This window comes from Bubalus bubalis, chromosome 16 (assembly GCF_019923935.1).
Source record: "Bubalus bubalis isolate 160015118507 breed Murrah chromosome 16, NDDB_SH_1, whole genome shotgun sequence".
Lineage (NCBI taxonomy): Eukaryota > Metazoa > Chordata > Mammalia > Artiodactyla > Bovidae > Bubalus > Bubalus bubalis.
This window is the reverse complement of record NC_059172.1, coordinates 64,891,660-64,907,943: the sequence shown is the minus strand read 5'-3', so window position 1 is coordinate 64,907,943 and position 16,284 is coordinate 64,891,660. Positions and strand designations below refer to the sequence as shown.

At 40.4% G+C, this 16,284-nt stretch overlaps 1 protein-coding gene across 8 annotated transcripts in view; it reads right to left on the bottom strand.

Annotated features, from left to right (window-relative positions):
* ARHGAP20 (Rho GTPase activating protein 20) overlaps positions 1-16,284 on the bottom strand; it is a 221,353-nt gene that overhangs the window by 11,155 nt on the left and 193,914 nt on the right. For all 8 annotated transcript variants that reach the window (XM_006072572.4, XM_006072571.4, XM_006072573.4 and 5 more), the window contains 3 exons: positions 8,438-8,616; positions 6,510-6,671; positions 918-1,027 (listed from right to left, as the gene is read on the bottom strand). In XM_006072572.4, coding sequence (XP_006072634.3) covers positions 918-1,027; positions 6,510-6,671; positions 8,438-8,616 — 451 coding nt within the window. The remainder of the gene's footprint in view (positions 1-917; positions 1,028-6,509; positions 6,672-8,437; positions 8,617-16,284) is intronic.

The following is a 16,284-nucleotide window of genomic DNA, read 5'->3' as shown; positions in this document are numbered from 1 at the left end:
CAAGAAAAACTGCACTAAACAAGCATATGCAAATAAATGATTTTAGGATTCATGGGTTTTCACAGAACTGGAAGTATGCTTTTTGTTAACAGACTCTTCTTTCCTATAAGGGATTGGGGTGGCGAGACCTGCCAGCCACTTCTCTTTGCATTGAATACAAATGATGCATTCTTTGTGATTCGACTGAGATTTTGCAACTCCCTTCTTCTTTGACACTTTTCAACAAGCTTACTGTTCCTCTGAAGCATTCCCACATATTCTGCAGGTATCTCACTAGCATCGATTATACTCCTTTGTAATTCTTGGTTTTATCTATCTGTTTTACTAGACTGTGAGACCCTTGAGGGGGAAGGAAGTTTCTCTTTATGAATTCAGTTGTTAAATGAAGTACATAAGGAATAGTCTGGTTAAACTAAGATGTAAATTATAGATTGAGTCTACTGTGTTAACTCTTGGTCTAATGGGTTTCAGCTCCTATCAGATTCAGATGTACAGAATGTGTAAAATGGTCAAGTATTCCATGTTAATAGGATTAGGGAAAAGCAATAAGAAAAGTGACAGTAGCTAGCATAAATCTATATTTAAACTGGTCCCCACGGATATGATTTTGATAGTGATTATGGCTCAGTGGGTGAAGAATCCACCTGCAATGAAGGAGACACAGAAGATGTGGGTTCAATCTCTGGGTCGGGAAGATCCCCTGGAGGAGGAAAGGGCAACCCACTCCAGTATTCTTGCTTGGGAAATCCCATGGACAGAGGTTCCTGGCAGGCTACAGCCCAAAGGGTTGCAAAGAATCAGACACAGTTGAGTGACTAAACACAGCAAGCACAAGCACACTACCTTCCTAGACAAGCTTACAAAATATAAGCTTTTTAAAAATCATTTTTGAAAAATGACCAAGTCAGAATAATTACCTTTGAACTGCATTTATTTTCTCTTCATCATTTCCTTGATCCATTACACAGACCCAGTGATCATAGAGATCTGATGAAAAAATACTTCCTGGAATATTTCGTAGAAAATCCTTATATAGAGGGGAAAAATAAATATTTTAAATTGTTATTCTTAGGTTAAATATTTTTAGAGACATTAGAAAGAAGACACTTTATTGAAAAGTACAGTTAAGTTCTCTCTTCTTTGGACTACATGGAGCTCAGTGCCAACCCCTCAATGATGTGCACCCATAGAAACATTTGCTTTGATATTTTTCTAACAAAAACCAGAGGGAAACTGGAGTCTGGACTATAGTGGTAAAGATAAAGGACAACCTGCTTAGGCTGAAATCTCCTGTTTGTGCACATTTTAGCAAACTAGTATAACATGGTGGGGTCTGGCAAACCTAAATCCTTTTTATTTCATTAGTTAAAAGAAATGTATGAAGACATTTGTGAGATTCATAATACAGTAATCAGTCATCCAACCACTCAACAAATATTTATGCATATGTGCCAGGTACTGTTTGAGGTGGTAGGGATAGAGTAGCAAATTAAACCAAGTCCCTGTTATATTAGAACTTTATATTCCAGTGGCTTTGGTGAATAATTTCATGCAGAGATGCTTAGAGCTTCTCCTAGTGTTCCCCCTAGAAGGCCTCTCATATATTAGGAGGAGGAAGCATTCCAGACTATGGCTGGGCTCTGGAAGCATGGGGCAGCACCCCACAGGTAATGTACATTAAATAACATGTCTCTGGTACATTATCCTTTCTGGTCTTTGAGACTTTTATACTGAGACACTGGCAGGGCTGGGTGTGATGAAACCAGACTATGACACAAGCAGGATACATCCAACAGTTTCCGGTTTGACATATGTTAATAAAAAGTTTAAAAATAAGAATTCTGGTCCTGGTCCTATGTTTCCTATTTTGTTCTAGGCCAAAATGGCAACCCACTCCAGTGTTCTTGCCTGGAGATTCCCAGGGACGGGGGAGCCTGGTGGGCTGCCGCCTATGGGGCCGCACAGAGTCAGACACGACTGAAGCGACTTAGCAGCAGCAATCTCTTTGTTGCTTTTGGCACTGGTTGACTATCTGCTTATAAGTTCCTGCCTACAATGTGGAGACAGGTGAAAATCTGGAACTGAATAATTTTAATTCTTGTTGGAAAATCAAATCAGCAACTTTACCTTTGTGCCTTAAAAAGAGAACGCACAACTTGTTACTTATACGTCATGTTTATACTGCTAATATGGAAGCTGTGACTCCTAAGTGTTGCAGTTAACTAACTAGGTGAGCATGTTTCCTACTAGCTAACCAGCTTCTTCATGGCAGAATCAGACCCTCACCTTCTACTTCATACACCTTAATGCCAAGCACATTCCCAGACAGGCGTGCTCATGCTCAGTCACTCAGTGATGTCTGACTCTCTGCGACTCCATGGATTACAGCCTGCCAGGCTCCTCTGTCCTTGTGATTTCCCAGGCAAGAATACTGGAGTGGGTTGTCATTTCCTTCTCCAAGGGATCTTTCCAACCCAGAGATTGAACCTGCATCTCCTGCATTGGCAGACCACTGAGCCACCTGGGAAGCCCCAGTCCCAAACACAGTAGAGGTCATTACTGAACTGTGGCTATTTGTCATCTGGTCAAATATCAGTGAAGGACAAGGAAACGTCAATTAACTATATCTACAGTAATTTTGAAAACCTCTTGGTAGTCATGTCACCTATTATCATACTTTTTTTTTTAGAGTAGTTAACAAGTAGGAAGATGATTGATACAAAGTCTTTTTCTGTTCTATTTTCCAGTAGTAATATCCATGGATATATGTGATTCAATGTGTCATCATAAAAATTACCTCTTTTCTGGGTCAATCTATCAAATTTTCATAAATTCAGACTAATTTTAGTGGCTGCACCTACATTAAAAGTCAGATTCAGAAGAGCAAAAATCTGTTATTTCAAAATGGGGCAGTGACAATACCTCTCTTTTAAAATCTCAGTGGAAAACACAGTTATGATCTGTCTTGAAGAAAAACATCATTAAATCTTAAAACCTACACTTGAAAGATAATAACTTGTAACATCTCAATGAACTCTCCACAGCTGGAATAACAAGTTACGAAATAACAACCACCATTGGATCTGAGAAGGGACGTGAAAGCTGGTTCTGAATTACAATCACCAGCTCTTAGCACTCAACCAAAAGTCTTCTCCCTTCCAAAAACAGAAACCAGGCCATCAGCAGAACTCCTAAATTAATTTGAGATGAGATTCCTACAGGATTAAAAATGCGCTTTTCCTCAGAGGTCTGATGAATCAAAAATACAGTATCACAGGTAATTTTCTTCCAATTAGAGTTACATTTAAACAAAACCAGTGTAAGTAAAAAATTAAACGAAAATTTAAGTACTGCTTCCAAATAGCCTTAAAAATAAGAAACAAACAAAAGCTCAAAACTTTTGGCAAAAAGTATCCCTTTCTTGCAACTGCTTGGAAGAAATGAGAGTAAAACACAGCTACATGATTATAACACTTTAGTTAGAACTCATATAACCAGATTTTTCATTTGGATTAATTTTCATCTTTTGCCTATTCCTCTATAAGTACTATTTGTTCACTGAAATATGTTAAACTGTTCTAGAACCATACTTCTTTGTAGCAGCCTCAACAATTTAGAACAAAATTTTAAGAAGTGAGAGTGCTGTGATGAATAGCATACTAAGGCAAAATTTCTAAAACATAGGCTTTAACTTATTAAGAAATGGGAGAAAGCCTAATTTTATGACAAAAATCAAAGAAAAATTTATCATGCATATACTTGCATGCCTGCTATGTATCTGGCTAAGCACACTATACATACCTTTATTGTACTCCAGGACTGAAAGGTAATCACAAACCCTGTGTAAAATAAATTAGATGACCCTAGCTCCAATTTTCCAGTTCTTTTAAAAAAATTTATTTCTTTATTTAGGCTGTGCTGGGTCTTCACTGCTGCACAGGCTTTTCTCTAGTTGTGACAGGTAGGGGCTTCTCATTGCAGTGGCTTCTCTTGTTGTGGAGCACAGGCTCTTAGGTACACAGGCGTCAGTGGTCGCAGCTCCCACGCTTTAGAGCACAGGCTCAATAGTTTTGCATGGGCTTAGTTGCTCCTCGGCATATGGGATCCTCCTGGAGCAGGGATCAAACCTGTGTCTCCTGCACTGGCAGGCGGATTCTTTACCACTGAGCCACCAGGGAAGCCCCTCTCCAGTTCTTTAAAGTGACACTTTATTGTGAAACTCTATGGTGGGGTTGTTTAAGAGCAGATGAGGCTCTTTTATCAAGAGGCATCTGATTATTCACTAAGTCATAAAATATGATTGTGTAAGGCACTGACCAGGAGGAGGCACATGCAGGAGTCTTCTTCATCATGCTTTCCTTAATTTGGTTTTTACGCTCCAGGCCTGGTGATGCAGGCTGGGGCACTGTCTCTACCCCTGGCTCTGGGACATTCCAACCCTGCCCGGAGAGGGAGCCTCCAGCTCCCCAAGAATCCCTTCCAACCCTGATTCTGATCTGCAGAAGCTACTGCTCAGGTCAAAAGCTCTGCGAAAAGCTAGTTTTGACTCTAGATTTTCAAAAAATGTGAGGCATTTTCATGAATGTGAGGAGGAAAACATTTCATAAGATCAACTCAACTATGGATGTGAGTTAAGTAACCATAGGTGGGGGGGGGGTGGTGTTATGATGGGTGGAGGGGGGAGGATCTGGCTTTTTTGCCATAAGTAAGCTTATTTGCCATAGACATTTTTGCCACAAGCATTTCTCCAGCAAATACTTTAACCAAATAATGAACTCGCTGTAAGGCAGTTCTGCCATAAAAGATAAAATAACAAAAAATAAATGAGGGATACTAAGAAGGACATAATAAAACAATTAGAATAACAGAATTAAAGACTTTATTGTGAAATACAAAACACGTGAACACATTTAAAATGTGTGTAACTGCTGTATTTAAAATGGATAACCAACAAGGACCAACTGTATAACACAGGGAACTCTGCTCAATGTTATGTGGCAGCCTGGATGGGAGGGGAGTTTGGGGGAGAATGGACACATGTGTATGAATGGCTGAGTCCCCTTGCTGTTCACCTGAAACTATCACAACATTGCTAATCTCCCATATTACAATACAAAATAAAAAGTTAAAAAATAAAATGTGTATAGATTCATGGCAATACTGCACAATTCATATTATTAATTCGATATTTTTTCATGGGTTATACTAAAGCATTTGTCTTCCAAGTCTTTCATTCACAATACACACACACACACACATACACACACACGTATATGCATATATATATATATATATATATATATATATAGATTGTTGATCTGTCTGTTGTTCAGCATTGCACTTTTTGATTTTTTGCTCAAATTTCTTAGGAGAGGCATCACGCTTCAAATACTAGGTACTAGGATACTTATTTGTGCCTGAGTTTCTGTGAAAGCCTTGCACACTATTTTTTGTTCTTGGCATATTGCCATTTGTTCTTGATAAACATTTCAGAGTTCTAAGGGAAATGTGGGTTCATGCTATGTCTTCAAGGCCCTTGGTCCCTTTCAACTCCAATGTAGTATATTTCAAAATGTGAAACCAATTCTTGGGACAAATCATTGTCATCTGTCATGATTTTTATATTGTGTATGTCAAAACAAACTGTCAACAACTTATTTTATTTTTTTAGCAAAATTATCATAAGGCTAATTATATGGTTATATGTCCAAAATGTCTGTAGCAAAAATGCTTGCAGCAAAGAAGCTTATTGTGAAATACCAGATATACATGGGATCAAGGGTACCAAATGCGGTAAGGGTTTCATAAAAGAAGGATTAGATGTTGCAATCATTCCTACTCCATCTTTACTTTTAAAAGGCATTGAGGGGGGGTACTGTATAACTGAATAGAATTTTCAGTAGTCTCAGTGAGCAATATTTCAATTATTAGGCAAATGTTTGTTTATTATGGTAAAACTCTGCTTCAAAGTTTAATAAAAGTTTATTTTTGAAAATTTTGCCTTTATTAGGAAGATAGACTGTGAGAAAGTCATCTAATCGGGATGTTTATTTTGGTAAATATACTGTGTGTTATAATTGTTTTTAATTTTCATTTCATTTTTTTTCTTTTTTGCATGGGGTAGCAGAAGTGAAGATGGGGACAGTGACGTGGGATGAAAAATTTTAAAATGACTATCTGACATGCCACATCATTAGAAGTGGCTTTTAAATGCCAGTGTGATTCTGTGACCACTGGAGGAGGAAATGGCAACCCACTCCAGTATTCTTGCCTGGAGAATCCTGTGGACAAAGAGGAGTCTAGTGGGCTACAGTTTATCAGGTAACAAAGAGTCAGACACAACTGAGCACACACATGACTGTATGAAGTTTTTTTTTTTTTTTTAACACTTTTAAGATTCTATTTTTATCATGGTCTTCTTCAGATGGGAGTAATGTTACAATGAGATAAATCAGTTGTCTTTCTCCAGAGCTATGCTGTGGAGTGGATGAAGGGAGAAACTTTCCTACCTTTAAGACAGATGCTATTACGAAAATAGATTCACAGTCTAGTTGTACTTCAGCTCCGGAATTCAGTTTTTCTTTCAGCTCTCTGCAGGATTTCACATTGGCCGACTGTCTGAAGATGCCTTTTGTGAGAGGTCCTTTCTGATTAAGAAATAAAAGCATATCCTATGGGGAAGCAAAAGAAAAAGAAAATCAAGATGGCACTTCATGCAGAACAAGCAAGGGAACATATATTTGCCCTTTCTAGCTGCTAGAGGGTGGGGTGTACCAGGGGAAAGTCCTGAAGGCCTGGGGCTCGAAGGTCTGCTAGAGGATTAAATTCTATTTGCTTTTTGGCATCTCTAAATTTCTTTCTCCTATTTACGCTTGCTATATTTAACATCTAAAACGTTTTAAACACTTGCTTTAATGCGACTTTTTTCAAAAAGTGAACCAGCAGTCACTTCAAGGTACCTGTAACCCTTGTCTCTCTCTTCCCTAACTATTCTCCCATTACTCTCCAATATGGATTCTTTTCCCCAAGGATGAAAATGCTCCTCCCAAATTCATTCTCCACTTGCTTATCTTGCTCTTTCTTTTTTGGGGTATTTGTTTCTGGCTGTGTTAGGTCTTAGTTGCTGCATGCAGGTTCTTCGTTGAGGTACGTGGGCTTAGCTGCCCCATGGCATGTGGGATCTTTGGTCGGTTCCCTGCCCAGGGATAGAACCCACGGTGCTGAAAGGCAGATTCTTAACTTCTGGTCCACCAGGGAAGTCCCCTTGCTTGTCTTTCTTTTCATGTGGCTTTATACTTTACTTCCTTCTTCTTCTTTTTTTTTTTTTTTTTTAACAAATATTATGTTTTTGTTGTTGTTTTTTGGTTGTGCTGAGTCTTCATTGTGGTACGCAGACTGTGCCCTGTGGCATGTGGGATCTTAGTTCCTGACCAGGGACTGAATCCTTGTCCTGTGCACTGGAAGGTAGATTCTTAACCATTGAACCACCAGGAAAGTCACTATTTCCTTCTTTTAAAAGTAGCCTCCAAAATCATCTCCTTTAGGAAGCTTTCTCCATTCCATTCCATTCAGTCTTTTATTTCACTTTCTTTCTAGTTGTGTGCCCTCTGCTTGCCATACAGGAAGAGAATGGGTGTTGGAGACAAGCAACCCATGGGATCTGGAACCTAGCTATGACACATATTTATGGTGTGACCTTTGATAAACTTGGGCGGGGGTTTCCCTTTAATTTGTAGAGTAGGGATGATGGTAATGATGATGATAACTACCTTCTAAATCTGTTGTGAAGGATAAGCAATAAAGTGGCTAGATTAGTACCTGGTGCTTATAGATAGATGCACAACATAGAATAAAGGGCCAGGCACCTAGCATATTGCTTGGGGATACTGGACACTCAATAAATATTCTTTAACATGACCCATTTACTATATTAACTGGAAAAAATATATACTCAGTGGCTTTCATTTGATCTCTTCTACATACAAAAGATAACTAAATACCAGAAGATGTATCTTTGTACTTAAAAGACTTGGAATACAAATAAAACACAAGTTTAAAAATGTTAAGATTTAGTCCGTATTGCTAAAGTGATTAAATGAGACTTTCTGAACATTGCAGGGTTCAAGAAAGGGTGTGAGAAAAATGTCAGGGCTAATGTGGATTCTCCGTCTGCAGTGTAGGTTCTAATTTATCTGAGCAGGTTAATGGGGCTCTTGCCTGAAATCAGTAGGCTAGATTATCTCTCCCTATTATGTCTGCCTTGTGACTCTGCAGTAGCTTAATCAGATTTTTTTTTCTTTGAAGGAATAATAAAGATTCTCAGCCAAAGCAATGGGTATCTATAAATTTCCCATTTTTTAGGGAAAGATTTACCTACAGAGCATTCCTTTCCCAAACCTCCTTTCCCATTAGTACTATAGCCCAAAATGAGACTTACCAAGACAGCTTTGGGCAGATTGTCATTCTCACAAATATCTGGCAGAGAAACCCCGAAGAGCTGTCCTGGGATAGGAGACGTTGGTGACACGGGCAAGTTATCCAGGTGAATGCTAGAACCCCGCCAAAAGGCCCAGTTTATGATAGATCTTCTCCTTTTAAATGTCTTCTGACCTGAATCTAAGGAAGAAGTGAGATTATTAGGAAAAATAATTCAATTCACTTAATCTTATTTCTACAGTTTTCATTTTGCAGTATGTCCATTATGGCTCAATATTCTGTAAATTAAGGAAGAATCAAACATTTGGATTATTCTCGTACCTATTCTTGGGAACATCACTGGTCTATTTAGTTGAGTTCTGGCAATAAGTCTTCAAAGGTGAAAGAAGGGATCCCTTACTGAACTGTAACAACTTAAAGTAAAACATTTGTGCTGGGATACCAGCACATATCCCATTTTAAAGCTGAGACAAAGCATACAAAAAGTTGAAGATTAAACTAGGCCACAATTAAATAGTGAAAGTAAGAAAGGAAGAAGGAAAAAAGGTGAGAGGAGAGGAGAAGGGGAAGGAGAAGGAGGAAAAGGGAAGCAAAGGGGAAGAAGAACTAGGGGAAGAAGAGTTGTCTCTATTAAAATGTGTTCTAGAAACAATAGAGCATCATTACCTGATGCTCTACTCTACTGAGAACAGAGACAGAAAGCTAATGTTCCACATTTCCCCACTTTTTTCCAGCTGCAAAGACTTTCCTGTATCTTTTTAGTCCCGACTTTCAAAAGCATGTTTAAGGCAGCATGGATGGATATAAACATGAGTGAGACTTGTCCTTGCCACAGTAAAGTTTACAACCTAATGGGTGGAACAAGACTGGCGATAGGTGGGTGGAGGGAAAGCAGGTATGTTAATAAATAAAATGTCATAAGGGGAGAAGGAAGCACAAAAAACATTCAGAAAAACAATAAATCACATCTATCTACCCAGGTGGTGCTAGGAGAAAAGAACCTGCCTGCCAATGTAGGAGACACAAGAGATGCAGGTTCAATCCCCAGGTCGGGAAGATCCCCTGGAGAAGGAAATGGCAACCCACTCCTGTATTCTTGCCTGGAAAAGTCTATGGACAGAGGAGCCTGGCAGGCTACAGTCTTTAGGGTTGCAGAGAGTCAGACATGGAATGAAGCAACTTAGCACGCATACATCTACACATGACGAGCGCAAGACTGATCTTGGAGGCTTCTGCATTTGATGTGAATTTTGAGTGAACATGATCTCAATAGGTAGAGGATCTAATTTCATGACTTGTATCTGGTAAGTACTCAGTAAGTCATTCTTGGACAGTAACTGAACTGAGGAGACACTCAGGTGATAAAAGACAATGTGAGCAAAACAGGCAAAAGAAAGGTCAACACTGAAACGCGATTTTGTGAGATCATAGTTCTAAAGCATTGCTGATGTCATCTGTATCTAACTTTAACATGAAAATTGATGGATTTACACAGAATTTGATACTTAAATGGCTCTTTGAGGTTCCTTTAGGATCTTCCTGCTGCATGCACCTCTGGCCCTCAAAACAAACACACAAGTAACAACTATAAAGGAGAAGAGAGACAGAAAGGACCTGAGAAAATATCTGAAGAGATAATAGCTGAAAAAAATTAAAGACAAAGATAAAATACTAAAAGCAACAAACGAAAAATGGCAAGTAACATAAAGGAAACTCCCATAAGAAGGAAATCCCAGAAAGGAAAAAACTGAATAGCGGGAGCTCTAAACATCTTGTATTTTCTGCCTAGAGAATTTCCTTTAGCATTTGTTGTAAAACTGATTTGGTGGTGCTGAGTTCTCTTAACTTTTGATTGCTGGAAAGCTTTTGATTTCTCCATCAAATCTGCAGGACTGTCTTGCTGGGCAGAGTATTCTTGGTTATAGGTTCTTCCTTTCACCACTTTAGACATATCCTGCCATTCCCTCCTGGCTTGTAGAGTTTCTATTGAGAAATCAGCTGACAGCCTGATGGGAGCTCCCTTGTATGTTATTTGTCATTTTTCCCTTGTTGCTTTTAATATTTTATCTTTGTCTTTAATTTTTGTCTGTTTGATTACTATGTGTCTTGGTGTGTTCCTCCCTGGGTTTATCCTGTCTGGGATTTTCTGTGCTTCCTGGACTTGGTTGACTATTTCCTTACCCACATTAGGGAAGTTTTTCTGGGGTTCTATCTTGTCCTTTCATCTGGGACATAACTTTCTACTTTTTCATTGTGATGAACTCTCTGTAATATGGTTTTGTTTTAGCCACTGTGAGACTATGGTTCTTCTTGCTTCTTCTGTCTGCCCTATGATGGATGAGGCTAAGAGGCTTGTGTAAGCTTCCTGGTGGGAGGGACTAGCAATGGGAAAAACTGGGTCTTGCTCTGGTGGGCAGGGACTTGCTCAGTATAGCTTTAATCCAATTATCTGCTGATGGGTGGGGCTGCACTCCCTAATAGGTAGTCGGTAGCTGTTTGACCTGAGGTGACTCAGCCCTGGGGTCTCCTGGCTCTATGGCTGGGTTAATGGTGAACTCCAAGAGGGTTTACACCAAGAGGGACCTTCCTGGCTTGCTTCTGCCAGAGCCCCCGTGCCTGTGGTGAGCTTCTGTGGACCCATGCCTCCACAGGAGGCCCTCCACCACTAGTAGGTACTTTTGGTTTACTTCCCTGTGGGCTTACGGCTCCTTTCCTCTGGGTCTCGGTGCACACCAGATTTTGTTTGTGCCCTCCAAGACTGGAGTCTGTTTTCCTCAGTCCCGTGGAAGTCCTATAATCAAGTCCTGCCGGCCTTCAAGGTCATATTCCCTGGTGATTCCCAGTCCCTTTGTCAGATACCTAGGTTGGGAAGCCTGACGTGGGGTTCAGAACCTTCATAACAGTGGGAGAACTTCTTTGGTATTACTGTTCTCTGGTTTGTGAGTCACCCACCCTGTGGGAACAGGATTTGATTTTATCATGATTGTGCTCCTCCTACCATCTCGCTGTGGCTTCTTCTTTGCTTGGGACATGGGGTATCTTTCTTGGGGTGGGTTTCAGGGTCCTCCTGTTGATGGTTGTCCAACAGCTAGTTGCAGTTTTGGTCATCTTGTAGGAGGAGATGAGCACATGTCCTTTTACTCCATCATCTTGAACTGGAAGCCTTTTATTTGTTTATTTTTAATTTCTATTGCCATATAGTTACTTTACAATGTTGTGTTAGTTTCTGGGTTTCCCTGGTGGCTCAGATGGTAAAGAATCTGCCTGAAATGCAGGAGACCTGGGTTTGATCCCGGGGTTAGGAAGATCCCCTGAAGAAGGGAACGGCTACCCATTCCAGTATTCTTGCCTGTCAGTTTCTGCTGCTGCTGCTAAGTCCCTTCAGTCGTGTCCGACTCTGTGCGACCCCACAGACGGCATCTCACCAGGCTCCCCCGTCCCTGGGATTCTCCAGGCAAGAACACTGGAGCGGGTTGCCATTTCCTTCTCCAACACATGAAAGTGAAAAGCGAAAGTGAAAGTGAAGTCGTGTCCGACTCTTAGCGACCCCATGGACTGCAGCCTACCAGGCTCCTCCATCCATGGGATTTTCCAGGCAAGAGTACTGGAGTGGGGTGCCATTGCCTTCTCCATGTCAGTTTCTACCATACAGCAAAAAGAATCAGTCATGCATATACATCCTCTCCCTTTTGGACTTCCTTCCATTTGGGTCACCACAGTGCATTAAGTAGAGTTCCCTGTGCGATACAGTATGTTCTCATTAGTTATCTATTTTATACATAATACCAGTAGTTTCCTCTATATTTTCTAAATCCTGTTTGAACATCTGGAATTTCACGGTTCACGTACAGTTGAAGCCTGGCTTGGAGAATTTTGAACATTACTTTGCTAGTGTGTGAGATGAGTGCAATTGTGTGGTAGTTTGAACATTCTTTGGCACTGCCCTTCTTTGGGATTGGAATGAAAAGGCAGAAGAACCAGAGATCAAATTGCCAATATCGTTGGATCATAGAAGAAGCAAGAGAACTTCAGAAAAAAAGAACTACTTCTGCTTTACTGACTAGGCCAAAGCCTTTGACTGTGTGGATCACAACAAACTGTGGAAAATTCTTCAAGGGATGGGAATACCAGACAACCTGACCTGCCTCTTGAGAAATTTGTATGCAGGTCAGGAAGCAAAAGTTAGAACTGGATACGGAACAATGGACTGGTTCCAAATTGGGAAAGGAGTACGTCAGGGCTGTATATTGTCACTCTGCTTATTTAATTTATATGCAGAGTACATCATGCGAAATGCCAGGCGGGATGAAGCACAAGCTGGAATCAAGATTGCTAGGAGAAATATCAATAACCTCAGATATGCAGATAACACCACCCTTATGGCAAAAAGTGAAGAGGAACTAATGAGCCTCTTGATGAAAGTGAAAGAGGAGAGTGAAAAAGCTGGCTTAAAACTCAACATTCAAAAAACTAAGATTATGGAATCTGGTCCCATCACTTCATGGCAAACAGATGGGGAAACAATGGAAACAGTGACAGACTTTATTTTCTTTGGCTCCAAAATCACTGCAGATGGTGAAGGCAGCCATGAAATTAAAAGACGTTTGCTCCTTGGAAGAAAAGCTATGACCAACCTAGATAGCATATTATAAAGCAGAGACATTAATTTGCTGACAAAGGTCCATCTAGTCAAAGCTATGGTTTTTCCTGTAGTCATGTATGGTCGTGAGAGTTGGCCTATAAAGAAAGTTGAGTGTCAAAGAATTGATGCTTTTGAACTGTTGTGTTGGAGAAACTCTTGAGAGTCCCTTGGACTGCAAGGAGATCAAACCAGTCAATTGGAAAGGAAACTGGTCCTGAATATTCATTGGAAGGACTGATGCAACTGAAGCTCCAATACTTTGGCTACCTGATGCAAAGAGCCAACTCACTGGAAAAGACCCTGATGCTGGGAAAGACTGAAGGCAGGAGGAGAAGGATGACAGAGTATGAGATGGTTGGAAGCATCACCGACTTGATGGACATGAGTTTGAGCAAACTCCGGGAACTGGTGATGGAGAGGGAAGCCTGGTGTGCTGCAGTCCATGGGGGTGCAAAGAGTCGGACAAGACTGAGCGACTGAACTGACTGATCAAGTAGTTTAGGAAACTGAACCCATTCTTAAATTCAGAAAGGGGTTCCTTTGTGGCAGTAATGTCAATCTGTGCAAATATTTGTTTAATATGTATGTTTATATATGTTGAGTGGAGAAGGCAATGGCATCCCACTCCAGTACTCTTGCCTGGAAAATCCTATGGACAGAAGAGCCTGGTAGGCTTCAGTCCATGGGGTGCTAGACACAACTAAGTGACTTCACTTTCACTTTTCACTTTCATGCATTGGAGGAGGAAATGGCAACCCCCTCCAGTGTTCTTGCCTGGAGAATCCCAGGGATGGAGGAGCCTGGTGGGCTGCTGTCTATGGGGTCGCACAAAGTCGGACACGACTGAAGTGACTTAGCAGCAGCAGCAGTTATACTCAGTCTAGTTTCCTCACATTTAATATGGTTTCACTATTTTGAAAACTATTAGATTTATTTTATCTTTTCGGTTTCACACACTTCTTAGGAAGAATGTTCTATCATAAAGTTATAAACTCAGCTATCCAATGAGTATAGACAGAGGACAAAGTAGAAATTGAGTCTTGTACTTTATTATAAATGCTTTCAGCTGCAGTCATGCCTTTTATTATATACCACAGTCAATTTTAGAGTTCATGTTCCCTTTGGGACTGAGAGGAAAAAAATTTCATTAAAGTTTACTTTCTTGCAGAGGTTTTAATGCATAGCTCTTACTTTCTAAATGTCAAAGGCTGATGAAAAAACATGCAATTGTTATAAAAAATATTACGATGATGTAAATATAGAGCAAATAAAATTCATGAACATACAACTTTCCTCAACAATCCCAGCAAGAGTCAAGTTAAGAGTCTCTTCATGCTTAAATGAACAAACTGAATATTAAAAATTGTAATTCTTAAAAGTTTGTGCTTATTGATTATTAAATAATGACCACAACAAAAAACTTTTAATAAGAAATTTTAGCAAGATGGATATGTAGGAAGCTCTTGCACTCACCCTCTCCCATGGATACAGTTTATCTAAAACTATATATGGAACAACTTCTTCTGAAAATAATTCACATATTGGTAAAGAGACCCTGTTAAATTGGGCAAATGAGAGGGAAACCACATCCTAGTGGGTCGAAAAGGCTGAAACACAATCTCATTACAAACTCCACCCCCAATACAACAACCCCCAGTCTGGAGGGAACTCAAAACCCAGAGCTTCTCCAGAAGGAGTGAAGGGTTCATACCTCACCCTAACTTTTAAGATCCAGTGTCTGAGAGATAAACCCCCAAAGCATCTCACTTTGAAGACTAACAAGGCTCATGTCCATGAGACATATGGGGCTTTGTGGAACCAAGGAAGGGTTCTTAAAGGGTTTATGCCTAGGCTCACCTAACCCAGAGCCCAGTGCAGAAGCAGCCATTTGCAAAGCATCCAGACTCCATATGAAAGAGATTCATTTACTAATTTAAAGCACTGGTACCTGCTTGGTTACTCCCTTGGACAGAGGCTGGTGGACACTATCTTCCTATTCTCTCTCTGTCTTGCTAAAGTCAGCAGCACCATCTTCCTTCCCCAACCCCCTGCACTTTTGTTGGGTATCATCTTTTTCTTTTTCCTCTCCCCCTGTTTTCTCTTTTTCTTTCCCTTCTTTTCCTTTTCCTGTTTTTTTCAGTGAATGCCATCTTTGTACTCCCCATCTGTCCCATGTCAGCCAGTGGCTACCATTTTTGAGCTCTTCTGCTATACTCCAGAGTGCTTTTATCTTCTGGAGAGGAGGTTCTACACACAACACTGGTGCTCTGGTTTTCACATTTGGTGACATGGTTCTTACAGCTGCCACCTGGGAAAGACCTGTGGTCACCTGGTCAGGGGGGCTTGCATTCCTGGGTCACACAGGACTGTAACAATTATAGAGACAGTTCTTGAAAGACTACCATTTCCAGGGCATCGCACAGTGTGTGAAACACACTCCCACTCTTTTTGTATAAGAGGCTATTTGCTTGTCTAGGAACTTCAGCCCTGGGGATAAGCAACAGGTCTGGCACACACCTAGATGGTGAGCAGGTGCTCTCAAAGATGCAGCCAGGGCACACCATCTTTGCACTTCCTCCTGTGTGACTACAGTTCATTAGCAACTCCCAAGAAGGAGCTTAAAAACCCACCTGGAGACGCAATTTCTGTTACTGCTGCCAGGGGCCAACTCCAGATAGCCTGGCTCTGGGGGCCAGCAGGGCTTATCCTTGCAGTCCTATAGAACTGCATAATTTGCATTCTTGAAAAGCTGCTGCCTGAGGACTTAGTTTCCAATCAGCCTGAATCAAGGTGCTGACTGAGCTCTCCCCTTTGGGACAGTGACTGATCTTGGCACTTCTTCAAGTACTGAGAGCTATTAAATATAAGATAGGCTTCTTGGATAATTACAAACAGTTGAGAGAAAACCAAGAGCCAGGACAGGGTTGAATGAAAAAGGTTCATCTCTTACACAAAGCCAGCAGTTCAAGCAGAAGAGGTGGCTCTTTCACCCAGTGCATAGAAACCAGGATGGAATCAAGCAAAATAAAGAAACAGAAATATGTTCCAAAAGAAAGGACAAGATAAAACATCAGAAAAAAAAGTCAATGGACTGGAGATAAATAATTTACCTGGTAAAAAGTTCAATAAATGATCATAAAGAGGCTCACTAAACTTGGGAGAAGAATGGATAAACTTAAGTGAGAACTTAAAGATAGAAAATACAA